Below are 24059 nucleotides of genomic sequence, written 5' to 3' on the forward strand. Positions count from 1 at the left end.
ATAATTACAAAAAAAGTCATAGTATAGCATGTTGAAAATAATTACAACAAAAGTCATAGTATAGCATGTCGAAAAAATAAAAAAAAGTCATGGTATAGCATGTCAAAAAAATTTGAACACTCATAGTATAGCATGTAAAAAAATGAAAATAAGTCATAGTATAGCATGTCGAAAAAATTAAAACAAAGTCATAGTATATCATGTCGAAAAAAAGGAAAAGTCATAGTATAGCATGTCAAAAAAAAAATGAAAAAAGTCATAGTATAGGATTTCTTTAAAAAATCATAGAATAGCATGTCGTAAAAAAAAAGTCATAGCATAGCATGTCGAAAAGTCATAGTATAGCCTGTCGTAAAAAATGAAAAAAAAAAAACATAGAATAGCATGTCGTAAAAAATGAAAAAAATACATAGTATAGCATGTCGAAAAAAAGTCATAGTATAGCATGTCAAAAAAATGAAAAAATGTCATAGTATAGCATGTCGTAAAAAATGAAAAAAAACAACATAGTATAGCATGTTGAAAAAAAAGAAAAAAGTGATAGTGTAGCATGTCGAAAAAAAATTTAAAAAGTCATAGTATAGCATGTCAAAAAAAATGAAAAAAAGTCATATTATAGCATGTCGAAAATAATTACAAAAAAAGTCATAGTATAGCATGTTGAAAATAATTACAACAAAAGTCATAGTATAGCATGTCGAAAAAATGAAAAAAGTCATGGTATAGCATGTCAAAAAAAATTTGAACACTCATAGTATAGCATGTCAAAAAATGAAAATAAGTCATAGTATAGCATGTCGAAAAAAAGTCTGAGTATAGCATGTCGAAAAAAATGAAAAGTCATAGTATAGCATATTGAAAAAATTCATAGTATAGCATGACGTAAAACATTTACAAAAAGTCATAGTATAGCATGTCGAAAAGAATAGAAAAAGGTAATATTATAGCATGTGGAAAAAATGAAAAAGGTCATAGTATAGCATGTCAAAAAAAGGAAAGTCATAGTATAGCATGTCAAAAACAAGAAATAGTATAGCATGTCGTAAACAATGAAAAAAAACATAGTATAGCATGTTGAAAAAAGTCATAGTATAGCATATCATAAAAAAGACAGAGTCATAGTATAGCATGTCAAAAAAAGAAAAAAAGTCATACGATAGCATGTCGTAAAAAATGAAAAAAAGTCATAGAATAGCATGTTGAAAAAAAGTCATAGTATAGCATGTTGAAAATAATTACTAAAAAGTCATAGTATAGCATGTCGAAATGAATGAAAAAAAAAAGTCATAGCATAGAATGTCGTCAAAAATGAAAAAAAGTCTTATTATAGCATGTCGAAAAATATGAAAAATAAGTCTTAGTATAGCATGTCAAAAAAACATTTAAAAAGTCATGGTATAGTATGTTGAAAAATTTTGAAAGTCATAGTATAGTATGTAGAAAAAAGTCAGTGTAGTATGTTGAAAAATATGAAATAAGTCATAGTATAGCATGTCGAAAAATTATTTAAAAAGTCCTAGTATAGCAGGTATTATTATATTATGAAGTCATAGAATGTTCAGTATAGTATGTCGATAAATATGAAAGTAGTATGTTGAAAAAGTCATAGTAAAGTATGTCAACAAAAGTCATAAAAATCATACTATAACACGTTATATTGGAAAAAAGTCATCAAAAAGATATAGCTTAATATGTTTGTGCTGCCTGTCAAAGAATGGGACGGTCATTGAGTCAGTAACCTGTGTACACCTGAGTCCCATTTGGGAAGAGTGCTTTTATTGAACACATTGGTATAAAATGCTTGTAAATGGTCCATTCATAATACTTGTCCACAGGTATTGCGTCTTAACAACCAAACACATTCTCCTTCCTTTTCCTCTTCTCAGTCTTTTCTCTCGGTTGTGATTGTCAGAGGCAAATCACAAATATTTCTCATAACATAACAGCAGTAGGATTTTAAAAAGCTAACTTAGAAAAGTGTGGGATAATAGACTTTAGTGGCAAACATTAAAACTGGCTTATTTGTTTTACTATAAACAAAAGGTGATATATCTTATGTAACCAATATTAACATTTTGGAATGACCACATTAATCCCGTCAGGCTTCATACTTCTTCCCTGCTCGGTGGATCTGTTGGTAAAGTGTCATCGAGAACGCCATACCAAGGAGCTAGGAAAACAAAAACAAAAACCATTAATAATGAGACATTAATACAATGTTGCTTTGAACAGAGTTTGAATAAGTGCTTCTCCCATACTAGTGTATTTAGGTATGGTATGGTAAGACAATAGAAACTCTACACATCTTTGTTGCAGACTGAGAACTCATCTGTTCAGACAACACCTTCCTACACATCCATAAAGAACTAACTGCAGCAGTTCAACATATTTACTAATGTTACTGTACTTACATGACTCTTAAATCTAAATGGTTGAATGCACTTCTTGTAAGTCAATTTGGATGAAAGCATGAACTTAATAATAAACTTTTACTGTTTTATACCATTATTGGGGCGTGTTCTCAAGACGCATACTTGCTTCTTAGCAAATTGACGCGTAGCGAGAAGTATGAAAATATGAAAGGGGGAAAATTAGCATAGGGAGGTTGGTTGCTGTGGTGGATGGATAAAACAGAGGACTTTCACCCAGGAGACTGGGGATTGTGTCCCATTTCCTAAACTCAACCGCCGGTTTCTGTTTTTTACTAAAGCCAACCCCGTTCTTCTTCAGATTCAGATTCAGAAATACTTTATTGATCCCCGAAGGGAAACTCTGTGTCACAGGAGCACCAATACGGAGCACTGCAACAGGCAGCTTGCACGTTAGCGCATGCGCACACTTCTTTTCCTCAACCCAACCCGAATGTCACGTTTCCTAAACTCAACCGTTGCTTTCTACTCGCGATAACACGGCAAGTGGCGCGTATTTTCACGCAAAGTCACGATAATTAAAGAGCTGCTTACCTGTATGACTAACACACACATGGCGATGGTTCCCAGAAGATGTTTGTTGTCATCCAACCACTCCTCTACCTTCTCATAGCAACCCTAAAAACACACACCAACAGTAATTAAGAAACATAAGAGTACTGCACATCAGAAGGTATCCAGTTTAAGGTCAAGACAGTTATACAGACAACAAATATCACAAAGGTTAAAGAATGTGAAGGCCTGATGATCCATTCCTTGCTTGTTTTCGTAATCTCGTCTAAACTAATGAACACAGAAATGTTAGTAGTGCACATCAGCTAAAAATAGTTGGTTCTAACTTCATATAACTGCACTCACACTGCAATATTTCAAACATTGATGATGTTTGTCCACTTGCAATGACATGAAGTTGATGAACAGATTGATACCACTCCGTAAATACAGTATTAAGCTATCTTAATGGCACAGAGAATAACTTTAACAGCAATTTTACGACGTAAACCGAAACACACTGACCTGTGTCCAGAAGGTATTAGAGGCATTGCGTCCACAGCCTTGGTAAACCTGCTGGCAGCAGCGGTCAGGAACCACGTTGTCATGCAGGGCGGTGTACCAGTCATTGTGGTTGACCACACCACAACATCGCCACTGGTGCACAGGCAGGAGACACAGAAGCAGATGATGTTACAAAGTGCATTACAGGATGATAATAAAGTTTGATTAAAAACTAGTAGAGGAAGTGATTGTTACTACATTTCTCTACCTCTCCCTGAATGGTGTTCCAGGCATCCCTCAGACCGGCGTTGTTATCTGTGTTGTACAGCACAAGCCCTTCTTTCAGGTCCTGTCTGGCATTTTCACTGACCTGGGCAAACAGAGGTGGATCATGGAACAAGTAGTCACACGCACTCACAGCACGAGGAATCCTAAGGTACAAAGTCTTACCTTGTCGGTATATACAAAGAACAGGATGAGGAGGATGAGTTCGGCCAAAAGGATGATCAACAGAACGATGAAAAACTGGAGAAAGCGAAGAAAAGAGTCGGATTAAAATGATTCACCGTTATCATAAACATGCACGATACAATAATGTTGCATTTATATGAACGCAAAACAAATCCATTTGATCTCCTTACTTAAAAATACACATTCGCTTTGAGATAGAAAATACAACACAAAGTTGGGGTTTGGTGGTAGGTCCTGACCTCTCACATTAGCAGCACTAAGTGGCCTCAACATTTAAAATTCCAACACAACCTGAACATGACACGATTAATGAATACTCAAAACAGCTCCACTAGTGAAGCATGATGGGTATTGTTGTGTACTCACACTCAGCAGCAGGCACTTGTTCTCCTTAATGGCACCCAGGCATCCCAGGAAACCTGTTACCATGACGACGGTGCCGAGAGTGATGATGAGGTTGGCGGCGGAGAGCGACGGGAAGGAGGGCGACAAGGTGGCAAAGCTGCCCTGAGACACCGAGAGCCACACGCCCACACCCAGCAATCCACACCCACCCAGCTGGAAAAAACACAGGAAACTCAGAAACTTCCTGTTGATTTAATGATAATTAAACACTTCTGTTGGTATTTTGATCTTACTCATTCATGGTAACAGTTTCGGACTCTCTCTGTGTGTGTGTGTGTGTGTGTGTGTGTGTGTGTGTATGTGTGTGTATGTGTAATAATTACCCAGAAGAGCAGGTTGAAGAGGAAGAGCATGTATTTAACGCAGCAAATGCAACCACGAGCCATGATTTAATTGACAGGCACTGCAAGAAATTGTATTTTTAAACAGTATATAGTTAGATAAAAAGGTCTAACTGAATATGTAGGTCAGTCAAACAATGTGCAGGGAATAAGCAGTAAAGTAAAGCAAGATTCCGTTATAACTTCTTTAAAGTAATCGTATATCGTCAAAATGTTTAAAAAAGTCATGTATGACAAAGTATGTTGTCAAAATCTATTAAAAAAAGTCAATGAAAAGTCAATCAAAGTAAAGCATGTTAAAAAAAAGTCAGAAACAATCACAGTATAGTATTTCAAAAAAGTCATAGTATAGTATGTCATCTGAAAGTCATGAAAAAGTCATAGTATAGTGTGTTATCAAAATGTCATAAAAAAAGTTATAGTATATCATATATTCAAAAAGTCCAAGTATAGTAGGACTATGTCGTTAAAAATGGAGTATAATACGTCGTCAAAAAGTCATTATATAGTATGTTGAAAAAAAGGCCTTAAAAATGTCATAGTGTAGTACATCATCAAAATGCTGTCGTCAAACACTTTAAAAAAGTATAGCATAGTATGTTGTCAAAATGTATCAAAAAAGTGACAGTATAGTATATTGAAAAATGTCATGAAGAAGTCATAGTATAGTAATTGTCAAAATGCCATAAAAAGTCTTTGGAGTCAAAGTCAAAGTATGTCGTCAAAATGTATGAAAACAGTCAGGAGGTAACAGGAGGTTAAAAAAAGTCCTAAAAAAGTCAAAGTATATCATGTCATCTAAATGTCATAAAATGTATTGTATGTTGAAAAAGGTCATGAAAGTCAAAGTATAGTATGTTGTCAAAATATCATAATAATTATTGTATAGTATGTCATTTAAATTTCATTTAAAAAGTCATAGTACAGTATGTTGTAAAAAAGTCATAGTGTAGTATGTTGTATAAATGCTATTGTCAAAATATATAACAAAAAGTCATATAAGACTTCATATTTTTAAGTGCCTGAATTGTCTATATATTGACTTTTTAAGACTCAGTGGACACACTGCATACAAAAATCACATAATTTATTTTAACAACTGGCTAGGGTTGGGTCTTCTTTGCGGTTTAAGGCATAATTTAATGTTTTTTGCAACTTCTTTAATCTTTTGGAAGTTGTTTGTGTCACCATGATCACAAACCAGACCTTAGACTGCAGCTCACCAACCTCTTTGTTTCCCGTAACATCACGCTAACTGTAATTATCATGTCCTCGCTGTGGAGTCATGCTGAAACCACACAAACACAACACGGAGGAGATAAACTTACCACTTTGACTAGCAGGAGAACGGAGAAGCTCTATTGGGGTACCTGCAACACATTTGTATACACAAACATTGATACTATATATTGTGTACAGGCCATCATTGAAAGTGATGATTTAGGTTTACAGACAAAACTCTTGCAATTCAAAACACAGGACTGGAAACTGAATTCTTTAAATGTCGAGGCTAAAGGGTCTTGATCCTGTAAAGTACTGTTAGTGAGACATTCCTACTGATCACATGAAACCTGAAGCTCTTAACACAAAAATTACACTTCAAAATATGTAAAAGGCTAAATCTTGTTTTCTTTTGTAAACAAACCGTTTGACCTACCTATACTATAAATAAGCATGTTATGTTTCTCGACTAAAAAACACAATTAAAACATATTGTTTTTCTTCTTTAGGTTCATCTTTACATTTGGACGGCGGTCTGTTTATAGTTAGTTCCCTTTTTAGTTGTCATGCAAAACATCTGGCCCATCCCACGTGTGGTTACAGACATTTGACACCTTCAAGTGATACACATACAAAGAACTGCTACAGACTACACATTTTTGTCTATTTTTGTTATTGCCACTCTTCATTCTAACCCCAACCGGCCCGTCAGACACCGCCTACTAAGAGCCTGGGTCTGACCGAGGTTTCTGCCTAAAAGGACGTTTTTCCTCGCCACTGTCGCACTGTTGCTTGCTCTGGAGGAGACTACTGGAACTGTTGGGTCCTTGTAAATTCTGGAGTGTGGTCTATCTGTATAGTGTCTTGAGATAACTCTTGTTATGAATTGATACTATAAATAAAATTGAATTGAATTGAACATACTGGAATTCACTTATTCATAGACTATTTTTAATAGACTACTTGATTAGTTGGTGCGCCATGGAGTACAAACTTTTGTAACTAAAACTAAACTGCTTTATCCCCCGTTTTTATTCTCATTAGAGCAGTGTCCCTTCCTAAGGAGCTCTGGTCTTGACGTGACGTCACTGTCTGAAGTTTGCGGATTTTACAACAGTTTGTGTAAAAAACAACAACGCAAAGCTACCGCTAGAATCACTGCCAAATTCACTGATTATACACTTCCGTAACTACAAAACACGTTCAACTTTGCTTACAATCAACTAATAGAGCTCCACTGAAGGCTCAGGCCGTGCTTGTTTTCATGTCCATGCGACGGGGGGGAAAGAAAAAGGAGGGACAGTTAAGCTAGTTTTCCTACCGTTGGCTATGAACTCATCTCCCCGATCACGTCTCAAGACTCAGCCGGTAGACAAGTTTCACATGTCGGCTTCACTTCTGTTGCTTTCCTATCACAGCATCACTCGTTGAGGAAACATAAATCCGAGGGTTGTAAAAGGTTAAGAAGTCTGCTTTGAAGTTCCGTCGACGGCTAGAGAAGAGGAGGAGGGTACCGTCTGTGGAGAGGGCGGAGCTCGGCGGAGGAAGGACCCCGGAGCGGAGGCGTGTCTGTCGGTGCTGGAGAGAGGGACCAGCCGGCCAAAGACCCGAGTTGTGTAAATATGGCTGTTAACCCTTGTATGGGCTTCACTTGCGGGACATATCGACCCTTGACTTATTTTGGGTTTTAAAAACAAATCTGAAGTACAATTTTACTTCATAATCTACTATATTGTCTTTATCTCAATTTCAAACAATTGAGATAAGTAATATGTTTAGGGAAGGCAATCAGTCTCTACTAGAACACAATTAAAAATGGAAGTGTGATTTGTTATTTTGTCATAAGGTTATAAGTCATGTTAAAAATGTGATCATTCTTATCTTGGAAAAAACATAAGAGGTCATATACAGAATAATGTTCCGAATTGAGTCAGGAATACATGTTTATCACAGAAAATAAGGTAAGGCCGTTGATTTTCAGGTAAAAAAAAGGTAACTTGTACCATTTTTCTTCTTGTAAAAATTTGAAATGGGTCAATTTGACCCAAATACCATACAAGGGTTAAGTTAAATAAATAGTATTTGTTGATTATGGCTCAATCATACAGTTAATCAATTATTACAAATAATAATTTTGCAACAGAAAATAGTCAAATTCCAGTGGAGGAAAGGAAGTAAACCTAGATTGTGTAGCCTGTAGCTTAGTTGGCCCTAGGCTACACGTTGACAATTAGGGACTTGTACTTTCCATGGATATTTTGTTTTCATGATACTTTATAGTAGCTACTTCATTACAGATTGAAATATTGTATTTTTACTCCACTACATTTATCTGACAGTTTTAGTTATTTGCTTACTTTACTTACTGCTACAAATTGCTTTGCTGCTTTGCTTTTAAACCCTTATCATTTATCTTTTAATATTTTAGACAAGCTTTCTAGAGCCATTTCTCCATCCATCCATCTTCATCCGCTTATCCATTTCTCACCATTTTCCTAATTTTCTTTCCACAATCAATCTATTCTTTAATGGAGAACTGTAGGCTACTGTAGCCTTATATGAACTCTAAATATCCACACACACAAATCCCAAAGTCAAATAGGACTTTAATAAAGGTTCATCATCATAACATTGATATAAATACATGACTCTGAACAGAAAATACAAAAACAAATACAAAATATACAAAAAGAAATTATATTAAAAGCATGATTCTCTATTTTGTTGCCGCCCTTGAGCATCCATGGCATTAAAGCAACAGGGTTTCCTGTGTATTCTATAGGAGTAAAAGCCACTGTCCAGTTTTTGCATCTGCAAAAGTTTTCAGTAAAAACTGGAAGTAGTCTACTGTATGAGGTCTGTGTTGGTTCCGCCACACACAATGAAGGGGGCCAAAGGGCTCACGAGGAACACGGCACTGATGAACACTGTCACTGACTGACTGTTCCTCCATAATTTGTCCTCTCTCTCTCTCTCTCCCTGTCTCTCTCCCTGTCTCTCTCTCTCTCTCTCTCTCTCTCTCTCTCTCTCGGCATCTGTTTACCCTAGGACCCATCGATCACACTGGGAGGAGTTTAGCTGCACGGACTCACATCTCTCTCCACCGTTGTTCTGCTGAAAGATATTAAAGATTTTATTTGGCAGCTCTGTTACTACACAACAAAAGGTTTGACAGACGTAGTAGTAGTACTTTACTAAATAACTTTTTTTTTTAAACAATTTGCAAAAACATGCCTTTTTTTGTCTTTGCCTTTAACTAAATTACCTGTTTTTGCAGTTTGGCTCAGAAAGTAGAATCAAAACTGATTTTGGCTATTACTCAGTGAATTGCCTAAATGAAGTTTATAATAAGTGAGATACATACCTTGTTGGCGATGGCCCGGAGTTTCCCCAGCAGGGAGGGTTTCTGGGTGTAGACTACGTCGTCGTCGGGTTCCTCCCCTTCAGCCAGCGCACAGCTGTCTGCAGCTGGCAGATCACACTCCTTGTTCGCAGACATCACCAGACGAGAGTACTTGTACTCCAACCTGACCACAGACCACAGAGGCCCCGTCATCATGAGACATCCATCATTACGACATCCAGTGTTGGGTGTTTAAAGGCGAATACTAAAAAAAAAACTTTTCTTTAAACAGGAAAGCTTTCATAGTATAGTTTAATAGCCAAAACACTGGTGACCCGTATTAAAACCAAAGGTAATATGACTAAAGTAAAAAACAACAAATAAAGTAAAAGTAAAGACATAACTGGCTATGTTTTAGAAATTTTAAATATATACTTCTATATATACTTCTTGAAAGAATCAGAGCCTTTGGTGTTGGTGACAAACAGCTGCTGACGTCTCTGCCTTTAAATGACATAACAGGTGATCTTAATGAGTACGTTGGCCTTGACTGAGACTGGTGGTAGCGTCTGATTGGCAGGTGCCTCTAACCTCTTGTTTTTCTTCCAGAAAAAGCAGGTGAGAGAGATGAGCAGCACGGCCACGAAGGCTCCGCCACCAACCCCGACCTTCAGCCACAGAGCGATGGCCTCACACGGAGAGGAGGTCCTGGGAGGCAGCGGTAGGCCTTTGGTGCACAGCTTCGGCTCGTTCCACAAGAACAGAGTTTCCTGCGCGGTGACAGATGGAGAATTTCCAAATTTTTGCTTGTGCAAGCAGAGATTTGGCATTATAAGTCAAATAACGGTGTATATGGTTTTATTTTTGAGGTTAGTTAGAGCTGGGCAATAGGGAAAATAAAAAATCTGGATATTTTTGACCAAATAAATTAATGTTGATATTGAGGCGAAATTGTAGTGTTGAAAATTGGTGCTTTCAAAAAATATTTACGCAATAGGATTTCTGATAAATAATCATCAGTTATTTGGATATAATGACTAAATAGGTTAAGGCAAATAATGGAACAGCTATAACAGTGTGGTTAGTTCAGAAAATGACATCGCTGTACTGTGATACAGCCTTTAAAACCGGGAAAACACAGGACTTCTGTCATATTACAAAATTATGAAATCCAAAACTTAAGCTAATATCTAGTCTCATATATTAATGTCGATATCAATTTACTGACTGGCTCTGGGTTATTAGCATGAAAAGCCAGAGGATTCGGAAGATATGACAATGTCAAAACACGTCTTGTGTTTATGATGAAAAATTGACATTATGAATTATTATTATGATTTAGTTTTAGTCCTAACATAACATACATCAGCCTTTTAGTTTTAAAAGGAAAACAGCTGACTAACTGAAAAAAATCAATCTTATACCACCAAGTTTCAGCGCAGGGCCTTTATGCATGCAATATGCAGACAGTCTAGTTTAACTATTTAGTTATAATAAATTGATTTTTTATATTGTTTACTCTTAGCTTAATGTGTTAAGCATGCTTTGATAAACACACAGAGTGGTTTGTTGTGTATTTGTCTGAAGGAATTAAAAAAGTCTAAACTGAATGATGCAATTAACATATCTGGATATTGAACCACATATATTGTACCAGAACTCCTTTAAAATCAATCAAATCTATTTAGGCTACTTCTTAGATAATTGTCATAAATAATTGTTATCGTCTTTATAAATATAAAATGACACTAATTTAATAAAGACTTGAGAGAGATTCATTAGAATTGCTGCTTAAAGAGTATTTCACCAGTTTGTAACTGTTTGCAAAATGCCACCATTGGAACACGAGCCTGGTTGGATTAGTTTGAGGTCAGGGTGATGTAACAGAATGAATGCAGGTGATAGCAGGTGTGTTACCTGGACGCCTCCCTTGCACGCTCCATCTATCCGGTGGTAGTCATCCTCGGTGCAGTGAGGACAGGCGCTGGCGCTCTCCCACAGGAAGTGAAACGTGCATCCATCGCATGTTCCTGCAGGACAGGCGCTGCACGAACACACACACACACTTTCACAGACTTTCTGTAATTTGTTGTATTATGTTCACAACTCATATTAACTATCCGAAAGTCTTACAGTGTATGTTTGCAAAAATAAAACACAATCTCATACCTAGAGTACATTTTCACCTACCTGGGCACAGAGAGCTCTCCTCGTTCCGACTTCTCGGGGTTACAGCGAACAGTGATGACTGAACTGCGACCCTGATCACATGAAGCCGTTGCCTGCGTTGACCTGAAAGAAAATAAGGACCCAGTTAAACAGCAAAAACATACACTCACTCACTCTGCCTCCATATCTCATATTGTACCTGTAGAAGAAGTTTATGTCTGGAACATCCTTTAGGTTTCCAGGAAACAGCTCTGGTTTAGCATTCACGCCATCCAGAACGGAGTCTACTGTTGCTCCTGGTAAGAAACATGGATAAAGAAATTAAAGGAAACATTACAAGCTGGTTATCATAGAGCCACATATTGCCATTTAACAAGTGTTGTACCAATGAAAACGCCCGCAAGGCTGATGGACTGGGAGGAAATGGCCATCCTGAAACCCCTCCCATCTGCTGGGATAATGGTTGATTGACATATGAAGCTGTCCACTGAGTTGACAAACTGAGCCAAGTCGCTTTGGTCGTCTTTGCTGGACACGTCGGTGACGTTATCTGTGCATACAGCGCCTCTCGTCCCCTGTGACAGACATGTGTATATAGCATGAAAATTAACATGTTATGTCATGATATGATATGGTTACGCTTGATGTTTTACTGCATCATAAGAAATAATTTTATCAAACTGGGGTTACGTCAAAACTTTTAATTTCTTCTGACATTGTGACTAAATCTTCAAAATAAGAAAATGGAAGCTACTGGAATATTTAATGTGGAGTCTGGGGGGAATAAATTTAAAGACTGAGAGAAGGAAAGTAAAGTAATACTGACAAAAACATCCAGATAGTCCAGACACCACTATCATTTTCAGGCAAAATATAATTTAACAGAAATGAACAATAAATCCCCCCCCCCCCTCAAATTTTAGACATTTGCATTTCAGTCTTCAAGACAGCTAACCATGAGTGCAACAGCAGAATAAGTCTCCATTCTTGGACCACCACCCAAAAATAAAACATCCAGTTAAAGGCCATGAACACCCATACAGGTGTTACCCATACAGTTCTTTTGGATTTTACCTCTTCCTAGGACTGTGTGAGGACTGACATCTTACTGAGTCTCCTTTTAGCTTTGTTGCACCTGTTAGGAATGGACAGTTTTATCATTCTTATTGGTAGATAAGATTTGTGACCTAATAAATTCCCATCTAAGCTCCAGCCTACTTTAAACCTGAGCAGAGGTTTAATCAGCCAGCGTAACTATAATCATCTGCGTGGATGTTCAGAGGCTTTAAAGGAATCTCTAATCTCAGATGTCTAACTGCATTGGAATAGCAATTGTTGCTAATATACAATGATATAGAGTATGTGTGAATTACCTCGTGGCCGCACAGGCTGATGTTGAATAGGTGAAGGTACTTTGTGCCTTTGGAGGTGAAACTCGGCCCGATGGTCAGCGAGGCCACGTCGCTCAGGGAGCTGAGGTCAAAGGTCAGCGTACGGTTGTTCTCTGTGTGGGAGAAGGAGCAGTCGCTGTAGCAACGAGAGTGTTCCTGAAAGAAAAAGAAACACATGAACTCTCAACATGCAACATATTAGATGCACTATGGACACTACAAGCTAATGATAACAGTAAAGAATGAGTAAAATCAATAAATAAAATAACTGTTATGTGGTTATTTAATTACAGACTTGCAACATCCCATTTTTATTTAATATGTTTCTGAAGCGTTGTTGACTGACGGCACTCCTTCTTCCAGTGTGTCCAGGGGACAGACAGCCAGCGGATAGGGTGGACATGTTTGCTTTATGTGACACGTGACATTGCTTAGAGTACCTTTAATGAAACAATCTGTTGTTGCTGATATTTACATTTTTTACATAGTAACTGTAAATCAAGCCTATAGTGGCTTAGCACTTACAACAGGATTTTTAGAAATTGATCTGGCCCCTGACACCACATTTAGACCAAAATTCTCCAACCAAACATCTTAAGTTTTCATATATGTTTTTTCTATTTTGGGTTTTCAGAACCATGGCGAGAGCTCCAAAGGGTTCATACAGAAATATAATATGAAAACTATTTCAAAAGTTGGTAATGTATTGGTTTTAGTAGTCTTATGTGGCCCAAAAAGCACTCCCGACCTTTAGTTTGAGACACTCCGGCTTAACCCTAATTCAAATGGTTTTGAAATAGTATAGAGTAAAAGTTGACATTTTCCAGTCTGTGATTATCCATCAACATACATTCCTTTAATTTGAGTCTAAATGATTCCTAATTTCTGCCTTTCTAACTCAAATATTAGGTAGAATTTCCTGTAAATTAGGTTTAGTGACCATAACTTCCAAAAATAACTGTAAAACTACAGTTAATAAGATAGTGTTACGTCGTTTTAAAAACGTAAAATAAAGTGACAAACATTGAAAAAAGTGTCAAAAGTGTTGAAAAAGGGAGAAAAACGTAAAAAAAAAGAAAAAAAAAAAGAGTTAAAAACAATGACAAAAAGCGTAAAAGAAATGATAAACACAAAAGGTTCAACGGCTCATTGACAAAACCCAGAGTAGGACTGGGTAGTAAATGTCAAATCACTTTGGTTTCGACCAAAAGTTTTCCATAGCGCAATGTCAGATTTGTAATCTTGTTTTCTTATGCTTGGATCAGATAGTTCCTGATTTAATTTAAAATGTTAGACTCTCTTTAGTAAAACATTTTCTGTCTGCTTGTGTTCTGACAACAAACTTTTCTTTTGTTTATTGAAAAAGAAAGGTTGAGGTAGAAAAACCTATTTATATTTATTAAAGAAAATGTTTAAAATAGGATTGTTCTGGTGTCTGTACCAAAACCCAGGAATAACATCAGCACTTGTACCAAAAAAAGCCAGAGGAAGAGGTCTGTCTACCTTGTTGCTAATACTTCCGGGCCCACAGGCGACACATGCATCCTGGCCGTAGGTGTGGCGCCCTGCCAGGTGTGTGTTAGGTGGACACTCTTGGCACCGGTTGGTTTCTCTGTCGATGTAAAATCCTGCAGGGCAGGGGATGCAGGACGACCCGGCCTGCTGCGAGTTATGGGGTACCAGAGCGCAGGCCCGACATGATGACGCCACCCCATCCAGGACGTTTGTCACGCTGATGGAGTACAGCTTCACCATGTCACTGACATAATGACGCACCTACAAACATCCAAGCACAAGGTAGACACATGTGTTGAGGTATCTCATCTTAATACATAATGAAAGTGCATTTATTGTCACACTTGCACTTCCATGTAAAATAATTTGACAAATAATAAATTAAATTATACCTTCAATAATAAATTAATTATACCTTCAAACACGTGAATGCCCAGTGTTTACATGAAAGGGAATAAGGTGCTTTATGTGTGCGTGAGTTCACTTACGTCCAGAGCATGGTTAGTCCTCTGGAAGGCCCATGTAAATGAGACAGAGTCGTTCCTGGTCATGCTGTGTGAGTATGACTGTTTCCCTTTACTGCCTTCCCAGGACTCCACCACTGTGGTGCTCTTTCTGTTCACATCCTGCAGGGGGTGGCGCAGGAAAACAGTTAGATGGAGAAAACACAGGTTGGATTACAAATCAATCTGCAGAACACTGTAATAAACTGGACCGCAGTGAGACAAACGTGACTATTCTGACTTGCTGGTCAAATAAGTCCTTTAATTACTACCTCTCTGCTCTAAACACACACGATCAAAACACATACCATCATGAAGTAGAGCTCACAGTCGCCAGAGCAAATGGTCTCAAACACAAAGGTTATCGAGCCGAACTCACTCCCAGTCATCCCTGAAAGTGAGGCTGGGACCCTGCCACCAAAAACACAAACACAGGCAGAGACTAAGATGATATAGACATAGAAATACTGAATGTTTAAGTGGATTTTAGCCGGCAATTACTTTCTGCAAACCTTCTTTTTCTCTGTTAAGACAGCTCTCTTGATTTTCTCTTTTTATGGTGTCCACACTTGCATAGATAATTGCAACTCTGTCACAGTAACAATCGGATCTCCCCGGAAAGAAAGCACACATACTTACTTGAAGCCAGGCACATGCAGGCTAAGGATGAGGTAGTCATTGTCTGAAGTGCCTGCCCCACTGCGGATGTGGTCCCCTGCAACCTCCCATCCTGATGAACAACAGACGTGATGCACAAACGTTATCTCACACGATATCTCACACTTATTATGTAAGGTGTGAACTCTGTTATTGTCCTCACCGTTCATGTCGTCACATTTGGAGTTGCCCACATTGAAACAGGAAGTCTTCATGTTGGAGGGCAGTACATTCCACCATTTATACTCGTAACCTAACACTGGCTCTGTACCCGCAGGGCACTTAGTGCACGCTGGCACACACCAACACACACACAAACACACACACACACGCAAGCTTTATTTAGATACAACAATGGCATTTTTACTCTTTGGTAAAACATTTGTTTGCACAGGAAAATCTTTTCAGGAGTGGATAATCCATCCGAGTTCTCTGTTTTGAGACTTACCTTAGATAAATACAGATTCAAAAAGATTCCATTTATATGAAAACAGCACCACTGCTTCGGTAACAGTACGCTCCAGTTGGGAGCAGGTTTACCGTGTTGGCCATTTGAATGGGTCCCAGGTGGGCAGGGCAAACAGGTGGAGTCGTTGCTGTTGTAGTAGCCAGGGTTGCAGGGGGGGCAGGGCTCTCTCTGTCCCGTCACAGGCAGCTCCACGGCCCCTGTGATGTTCTCCACACAGATCTTTGGCTCCACCCAACGATACAACACCTGCGTCTATAGCAGACAAATCCCAGAGGTTATGATCAAGGGGGGATCAGCGTATTCTAATAGAGGGGCTTTACGAATATACAAATATAGAAGAAAGAAATGTACCCGGAGTAAAATTAACTGAGATACTGTACATAAAAAACAAACTACACTATCAGCAATAGAGATGTGTTTAATTTCTGTTTTTTAACCCTCCTGTTGTCCTCCGGTTTCTATGTCAGAAACATGGCTTTCTATTCAACCAAATTTCCATCAGTACCGATTTATGATCATCTCATCCATAAACATATGTTTCTCTGACCTTAACTACTAGTCAAGATAATTCCTAATTGCTGCATTTTTTACTCAATAATTAGGTGTAATTTCATGTAAATTGAGATTTATTTGCCATCAGTTCTATAAAGAAGTGTAAAACTAGTGGTAAAAAGTCATGAAGTTGGCCAAAAAGATGTAACACAGAATTGGGTGATCATTTATAGGCTACTATGTTTTATTAAACAGGCAAATCAAACCGGAGAACAAGTTCACGGTCGACAGGAAGACAATACGAAGGTTAAACGTCATCATGCTTTCTCAGCGCTTTCAGAGACGTGGATCAAAACAGGCCAAGGTTGTGTTGTTGACTTTGGATCAAATTACATGCAAAATGGTCACTAAGTCATCATTTCCTGTCTCATCACGTTGTGTGACTTCTCTAGTTTCTGACACAGTAATACCCTGAAAGAGCTGACAGAACGTATCCACTGTTTATTATCAATTTAAATGTGGTACAGTAAAAATAGGCAGGATTATCCTTCTGTGTGACTAAGTAGTGCGTTAAGGAAATGAACAAAAGGATACATGCAAACAGGCGACATTCATTATATGTCCTTTTGTTAAGTGTAAACATTAGACCAAAGATAAACAGGAATGCTTATCATGTTTTAAATATAAAACCAATCATGGGTGTTTTTGTCTTATAAGGATGTTGTTAAAAGTCTTTTTATGTAGTATTATATTTAGTTTAATTTGTATACGTTAACCTAGAAATTTAGACAAAAAAACAACATAATAGTCCATTTATCTTTGGCAGGTGTACCTGTCCTTGTGTAGTGCGTGTGTGTGTGTGTGTGTGTGTGTGTGTGTGTGTGTGGGGGAAATGTGAAACGTGTGGATGCTGCTGACCTTTCCTTCGCTGTCACAGGCCGTGTGGATTTGGAAGTAATCCTTCTCTGAGCACGGCGGCCTCACCTTACACTCCGCCCATCCCTCATCTGACACAGGTGGAGGACACAATGATGATGCAGAGAAAACATGCACGATCAGAATGGGATGTTAAATGGTAAATCCAAATGAGTAGTTTTTTACTTTACAGAAGAGAATGTAAAACAATGAAAAATGAAACATTAGTTACATCTTTTTGCATACTGTATATTATAAGTCAATAGAAGAGTTCAGCCAATATAATGGAGCTATAGAGATTATCACGTACAGGTTGGCAGATATGCAAATACAAATGCAGAACATAATCATATTTAGAGGCTACATTTGAATTAATTCATGAACAATGTTGCCAAAGCATCAATATACAATACATTGTACATTCAGATTGATATATATTATATTAGCAAGATATACCCTGTCTCCTTCTCCTAGGCGTATCTTTTTTTTTTAATTTTGAGCGGTCTTTCAGCTCTTTGAAATCTGAGATTACAGAGTTGAACTTGTTGAAGTAAATGGTCATTATTTCATTGTATGTTTTACATTGTGGGAGGAAGTGAATTTCAAGTCTCAGCCTTACCTGTTTTCTTTTGGTTGACATGATTTTTTGTGTCTTCCTGATTTGAGGGCCAGTTTGTGGTACCTGAGCCTGTACTTGGTAAGGATCTGTCTCTGCTTTCTATCTCTCACAGTAGAGAGACATTCTGCCGAATCATAATCTCTTTTTACTGCCAAATAACACTCTAATCTACTTTGGCCTTAAGTTTTTTCTTTACAGTGTCCTAAATAGATTTTCTTTTCTTATGTTATAACTTGATGTGTTGTGTGAGAAGTGGGCAGTTTTTGTGTTTACTTGGTTATTATTTACAATGAGTTTATTCCAGTTACAGTACAAATTGTCCAATCATGTTACATTAAAAGTTATTGTTATAAATAATCAGACACCATTATTCAGTTATTAAATAAATGTGTCAAACAAACCTTAAATAACCACATCTGAGGGATTATATAAAAGGAGGTTCTGTTGTACAAAAAATGTACCATTGGACTATACAACATCTTTTCTGATTTTTCTATTCATGTTAAATTTAAATACATTAAGGTAGATGATGATTGGCGGATTTAACACAAAACTTACTTTTGGTATTACAGCTTACCAAATTTTCTTTATCACTTCTCACTGGATTAAGACAACAACAGACAACTAGTGACATACTAGTGTTGACTCATGTATACATACGTGAGTAGTAGTGTTCAGGGCAGGTGGTACAGGAGGATGCTCCCTTTATGGAGAAGGTGTTCCTGGCGCACGGCTGACAGGACGATGAGCCGGGGGCCGAGCTGAACCAGCCAGGCCGGCACGGGAAACACTCCGATGTGTAGGCCACACCTGGACATATTAACAATTTCCATCTGAGAACCGTTTTTTTTCATTTATCTTCATAAAGCTCATTAATGCCTTATGGTTACTGTGTGTTTGGCTTATGCTTTACCCTCTATTTGGATGTTCTTGAGCAGCACGGGTTTGACCATCTTCCCTCCGACCAGGATGCCGGTGGTTCTCCAGTAGAGGATGTTCGTACCGGATTTCAGATTCACCTAAAATTTAAAACAAAAATATGCACACGGTGAAGCACATACAAACTATAATGCAGCCCCTACTAACACAAGCAGAGTCAGATACTCACTGTGTGTGAGTCCCATTCTCCATTGTTGGTGACTTTAATCCACTTCTGGTCATCGGTCTGGGCCATTTCTTGACATTGCTCGTTTTGGACCTGAACACATGTTATTATTGTAGCTTAGCCATATAATAAATACATTTAGGCTGTAATGTACAGTAGGAAGCAGTGCTTACATAGAACTCAAAGAAGATGTTGTTGTCGGGGTACTGGTAGGTGAAGGAGACGGAGCCCTGTTTCTCCAGATGGACGGCGTACACCAAAGACACTGTACACTCGTCGCGGTTCGACTCCAGATACACACCCTGTGGCGTCCATGACGAGCTGCAGCATGGACAAAACTCACTCAGCAAACCAGCAAAAAACAACGGCTGTATGCTCAGCTCCATGTTATCCTGTGGGGAACGTATGGTCAGTGAGTGTTTGTGTCACCTGTTACAGGCCAGAATGTCCTCTCCATTTGGCCCCGGGTCCAAGAAGCTGGCCAGGCTGGCGAAGCCGGCAGGGATGGCGTCCCACTGGTCAAAACGTAAGCCGCTGCCCAGCGAATAGGAGCCGGCCGCACACGGCGTGCACTGCTGTGTGGTCATTTCTAAGAACTTCCCAGCTGGACATGAAAAAGCTGTGAGGCAGTGAGGAAAAGAGGGTCACATTGACAAGCAAGTACACACACATAAAGACAAACAAACACAGAAACACACACATAGTGCTTACAGCAGTCTGTCCCTCTGATTGGAGGTGGAAGGTTTGAGCAGGAGCTTGGATTGAGAGGGATGGCGACCCTCCATCGTGACTCTGTGCTGTCACACTCTGTGTACTGGTAGTAGTAGTCTGTCTGCGGGACACACATACAGATACACACAAAGATCAATACACAATCCAATGGAGCACTTTGGTTCAGACTGAAATATATCAGCAGCTGTTCGATGGAATGACATTAAATCTTGCACTGACAGTCATGGTCCCCAGAGGATAAGGCATATTGATCCGGTTTCAATGTCAAAGCATGTGTAAAAGTGGTGGTTGACCCTGATCACCGCGGCAACCAACCACTGGAACACTAATGGTCCTTTAAGAGCACAACTTTCCGGTCATCTGTGAGTCGCTATTTTCCAAGGACCGCTGGTTGGGACATTATGCTAATCATATGAAAGGATGGAACATGCATTTAGGACATTTTGTCCAAAGAAAACTATAATGAGATGTTTTTATTTAATCTCCATAGAAACAAGAGCTAAAGATAATGTTATGGTAATAATTATTATAAGATCTGACCTATTTTATAGGTCATAGACTTGCTGGTTTCAACATATTCTATTTTCTTCCCTAAATGCCTTTAAACATGTTTAATTCTAAATCCCTCTTACTTTTTTTTCAGCACTTCATTTTTAGTAAGATCCTTATAATATGGAATAAGTTAAAGAATAAAACTCCAGCACACGGTTTCATAACTCATCTTGTTTATTTCATATTAATTTAATACAATTTGTTTTGTCAAAACAATCTTTATCTACAGATATATTATTTGGACCAAAACATTGTAGGAAATAAATATCAAATAAACCTAAATGTGCAGGGTTTCTTTTCCAACTTGTATCCACATTGTGTAGCCCTCTGACACACATGTAGGTGTGCAAAGATGTTTTTATTATAATTTTCACAAAAATGCTCTCTAAATACAATTTTAAGTTATAACAAGAAATGTTTGACATTTTGGGGAATATGCTTATTTGCTGAGTTAGGTGAGAAAATGTATACGATATTAGTCTGCGGTCAGTTAGCTTAGCTTAGAATAAAGACTGTAAACGGGAAAACAGCCAGCGTATGTCTGAAATTATTTTTGCAATTTCCTATTATATTTTTTGTCACAGTGGTATTTAGATGTGGACTTCAGTTGTGTTAAAGCTGTAAAAAGGATGCAGGAGGACAGCAAGCAGATCTTATATTGACATTCAATGTCTTGCTTCCTCTCTTTCTCATTTCAACTTTGAAAACCAAAATGTCAAAGGCTTCATATCGGTTTTGTACTTGATGCAATCTTGCGGAATCAAATCTGGCCTGGTTTGTACTTCTAATGTGACTTCCTTCGAGTCCAAAGCCTCGCTCTGGCAGATCTCCATCGCCTCCCCTCATGCTGCTGTTCAACTAGGCAGACAAATCATCAGAGCGTGCGGGCAGCTGGCTGCAGCAGAGCACTGACATCTAAGCAGCAGCTGATTAAACTGGAACAATCACAGAAAGGACCTGCGACATGTGTACGGGGGAATTAGTCAGAGACGGTTTAACGATGCAGGATGTGTGCGAGACAGGTAAGCTAACTTATCACCTTTCTGCAACAACAAAAGCTACCATTCATGCTACCCCCCCCCCCCCCCCCCCCCCCCCCACACACACACACACTTTGACCACTTTATTAACATGGCCGCATGCGCTGAGATTCACCTGCTGTCCATCGGACAAACAAGAGGGCTGTTACCAGTGCTAATGTGCTCAACAGTTGGGGGAAAGGTCAGCTGATAAAAAAATAAAAATAAAAAAAACTAGCTGATGTGTTTTGCTGGTCTCCCAGGTGACTCACACTGGTTGTCATGGAGACTGATGAGAAGGAGAGAGAAGGGGGGTGGGGTGGGGGTGGGGGGGGCAGGAGATAAAAATTCAATGCTAGGACAAGCCATCCTCTGGGTTGAGAGACTACAGGAGTGGACGTTTTGGGATGTGTGTTGTAAGGAAAAATGGACACCACACTTTTTGGACTGCTGATATTTTGTATTTAATGTTTGATGGCAAAAACATCTAGAAAATTAAAAACGTATTCTCAGAGTGGAAAAGTGAACCTGAATTTAGGCCATCACTGGACAAACTCACTGAAAGATTGAGTTGAATGTCATCTCGTTTCTATATCCAGCAGCCATGATGCATTTCATTTATACATTTATTCATACATTTATTTGATAACTGTAGTTTGTAGATTCAGACTAATAATACAAAATATGATCAACCAATAAAGTATGATGTGACATTACAGATTAAGATACAACTGTATAGGCCTATTTTGATCGGGAAATTCACAACCCAGCAGATAAATGTATCTAAAATAATTCAAATTAGCTCCACCTTTACCAGCTGCAACAATAAACTTATGAATGCATCCCCAGTTATAGTCCAGTTATATAATTTATGTATAATTCTTTAAATACAATATGATGCTAATGTTTTTGTAGGCTACTTTAACTAAAAAAACGGCATGACTTTTGCATGTAACAGAATATTTCCTCCACTGTAGTATTGTTATTTGGACTGAAGTAAAAGCTGTGAGTGGCCTACTTCTCCCACCCTTGCTGGAGGCTGGGGGAGAAGGGACGGGAGCCAGCAGGCAGATCAGCCCGTCATGGAGCGTGTTTTCTGGTCAACAGGAACCGCTTTAAGCCGATCAGCGGCGTGTAGAGGACCGTGTGCTCTCGCTTAGATCCAGTGTTAAACCCATTAATAAAAATGGATAATTGCATTTTATTATTGTGCATTATGAGAACCCTTTTATCTAGTGTGGTTGCAGACAAGATTCTCTACATGTATGGCCCTTTTTCTTGACTTGATTATCACATCAAAATAGGCGTCATTTCTAGATTAGAATAATATATGTTTTAAAGAACCATCCCATTTTGACATTTTAAAAAGCTACACAGTTGTGGGTAGAAGTAGCAGGATCAGGATATTGTAGCGTACATCTTATAATAAGCGCACTCACCTCATCGCACGGCCGCTGCAGGTCGGCGGACACAAACGGTGTGTGAGCGGTGATGATGAGTACAAGGTAGCGGGGGAACCAGCCGACCCACACCTGCTCCCGCATCCTCAGCTCGGATCACAAACAGCCGGCCGTCCGCTGCCTGGAGCCGGGAACATGAAACAGGCCGAGCGGTCAGTGCTTATGGAGGCGTTCCTGTCATAGATGCGCCTGCTTGTCCTCCACCCACTCTGCTATCAAGACAGACGGTGTAAAAAAGAAAAAGAAAAAAAGAAAAAGGAAAACAAAAACACACTTCCGGTCCCAGCTTTCAAATGAAAACTCCCGTGTCCCGGTTCTCGCTAACTTGAAGAGTGAGAATAAAAAGATTTGAAGTAAACGACAACATTTGGCACAGTATGATGTCCCCTTATTCATTTGTTAATATTCTTATTAAAACCCACCTTTTTAGGAGAGCTTTTAATTGAACTCTTATTGTTTTTGTTTATTTTATTTTTCATTTTCATGCTCTCCTTGTGCTTTTATTTTAGCACTTGATTACCTGTTTTATCATGCAGCACTTTGAGATTCGCGTAAATATAAAGTGCATTACAAATTAAATGTATTCTTCTTATTGTTATTATTACTATTATTACTATCATGTCCTAATATTCTTGTTAGCTTATTATTATTTATGCTAATTCCCTGCGTTTCATTCACACAACGTTATTTTTATGTTGCAGACTTTTGGAAATGTAACCAATGTTTAAGAAAGGTGTTGGTATGAAAACGGTGATACCTTTAATTCCTGGTTCACTGGAGGTTTTTAGTTCATACATTTTCTGTTGATGTACTATTAAACAGATGTAGATTTTTGTCTACCAATAATTAATGAAAGGGTTAGCTTAATGATAAAAAACTGATTGACAGAAAATTCTTAATGCCAAATATTCAAATATATGATGCTCTTCCTTATCATAACCTATGAAATCTTTGAGTTTAGCTGTTTATAATGTATGACTATGTTCTACTGTATGTTAGACGAAAAAAGGCTTATCTTATCTTAGTATTTCTTCCCAGAAACTGCATTATTCAACCTAAAAGTGACTACAAAATTAGAAAATGAAAGCTATATGCTGTTATTGATTAAATTAGGTAACTGCTCCTTTACAGATACAGATTTAACACATCAACGCCGGCGAAGCTGTAGAGTAAAATCGTATCACATTAACATTTTATCGCAAGCTCCAGACTTTTATTTTGAAGGCATCACCGCCTGTCACAGCCTGTTGAATTA

At 38.3% G+C, this 24059-nt stretch overlaps 3 protein-coding genes and 1 long non-coding RNA gene across 8 annotated transcripts in view; 2 read left to right on the top strand and 2 right to left on the bottom strand.

The window, feature by feature from the left end:
* The window catches only part of snrpf (small nuclear ribonucleoprotein polypeptide F), a 17038-nt gene extending 12388 nt beyond the window's left edge, over positions 1-4650 (top strand). Inside the window, exon 5 of the mRNA XM_034863838.1 lies at positions 4637-4650. The gene's annotated coding sequence lies outside the window, so the exon portion shown is untranslated. The remainder of the gene's footprint in view (positions 1-4636) is intronic.
* LOC117938884 (tetraspanin-9) lies at positions 1758-7427 on the bottom strand. 2 transcript variants are annotated; one of them, XM_034863835.1, is made up of 10 exons: positions 7185-7424; positions 5971-6012; positions 4625-4704; positions 4263-4454; positions 3876-3950; positions 3694-3795; positions 3447-3578; positions 2943-3047; positions 2535-2540; positions 2352-2486 (listed from the first exon to the last, which is right to left on the bottom strand). In XM_034863835.1, the coding sequence occupies exons 3-10, from the start codon at positions 4685-4687 to the stop codon at positions 2367-2369; spliced, it is 795 nt and encodes a 264-aa protein (XP_034719726.1). In that variant the 5' UTR covers positions 4688-4704; positions 5971-6012; positions 7185-7424; the 3' UTR covers positions 2352-2366. The 2 variants fall into 2 exon arrangements, with proteins under 2 accessions (XP_034719727.1, XP_034719726.1); XM_034863836.1 differs by lacking the exons at positions 2352-2486; positions 2535-2540 and adding an exon at positions 1758-2170 and having other exon boundaries at positions 2964-3047; positions 7185-7427.
* LOC117938886 lies at positions 7226-10337 on the top strand. The gene is made up of 2 exons (XR_004655498.1): positions 7226-7479; positions 9816-10337. It is a non-coding gene; the product is annotated as an uncharacterized LOC117938886 (long non-coding RNA).
* On the bottom strand, positions 8450-23045 carry LOC117938876 (UPF0577 protein KIAA1324-like). Of its 4 annotated transcripts, none has more exons than XM_034863823.1 (23): positions 22784-23045; positions 19753-19873; positions 19471-19660; positions 19215-19362; positions 19045-19134; positions 18850-18955; positions 18597-18746; positions 17321-17409; positions 15982-16162; positions 15605-15733; positions 15424-15514; positions 15093-15195; positions 14770-14907; positions 14270-14542; positions 12749-12922; positions 11761-11950; positions 11575-11671; positions 11397-11498; positions 11124-11250; positions 9798-9976; positions 9228-9390; positions 8892-8974; positions 8450-8841 (listed from the first exon to the last, which is right to left on the bottom strand). In XM_034863823.1, the coding sequence occupies exons 1-22, from the start codon at positions 22886-22888 to the stop codon at positions 8903-8905; spliced, it is 3018 nt and encodes a 1005-aa protein (XP_034719714.1). In that variant the 5' UTR covers positions 22889-23045; the 3' UTR covers positions 8450-8841; positions 8892-8902. The 4 variants fall into 4 exon arrangements, with proteins under 4 accessions (XP_034719714.1, XP_034719715.1, XP_034719713.1 ...); XM_034863824.1 differs by having other exon boundaries at positions 8882-8974; XM_034863822.1 differs by having other exon boundaries at positions 8892-8977.
* Positions 23046-24059: the final 1014 nt, after the last annotated feature.

Source organism: Etheostoma cragini, chromosome 23 (genome assembly GCF_013103735.1).
Source record: "Etheostoma cragini isolate CJK2018 chromosome 23, CSU_Ecrag_1.0, whole genome shotgun sequence".
In the NCBI taxonomy this organism is placed as follows: domain Eukaryota; kingdom Metazoa; phylum Chordata; class Actinopteri; order Perciformes; family Percidae; genus Etheostoma; species Etheostoma cragini.

What these genes read in the sequence shown, in the direction of transcription:
- LOC117938876 (XM_034863822.1), bottom strand. Translation starts at nt 22,888, where the DNA reads ATGCGGGAGCAGGTGTGGGTCGGCTGGTTCCCCCGCTACCTTGTACTC. An exon ending in CCATTCAAATGGCCAACACG is followed by an intron (nt 15,734 to 15,981) that starts GTAAACCTGCTC and finishes GGTGTGTGCCAG; the next exon opens with CGTGCACTAAGTGCCCTGCG. An exon ending in CCGGAAGTATTAGCAACAAG is followed by an intron (nt 12,923 to 14,269) that starts GTAGACAGACCT and finishes TTTTTCTTTCAG; the next exon opens with GAACACTCTCGTTGCTACAG.
- LOC117938884 (XM_034863835.1), bottom strand. Translation starts at nt 4,687, where the DNA reads ATGGCTCGTGGTTGCATTTGCTGCGTTAAATACATGCTCTTCCTCTTC. An exon ending in ACAAGTGCCTGCTGCTGAGT is followed by an intron (nt 3,951 to 4,262) that starts GTGAGTACACAA and finishes CGCTTTCTCCAG; the next exon opens with TTTTTCATCGTTCTGTTGAT. An exon ending in GGAACACCATTCAGGGAGAG is followed by an intron (nt 3,579 to 3,693) that starts GTAGAGAAATGT and finishes CCTGTGCACCAG; the next exon opens with TGGCGATGTTGTGGTGTGGT.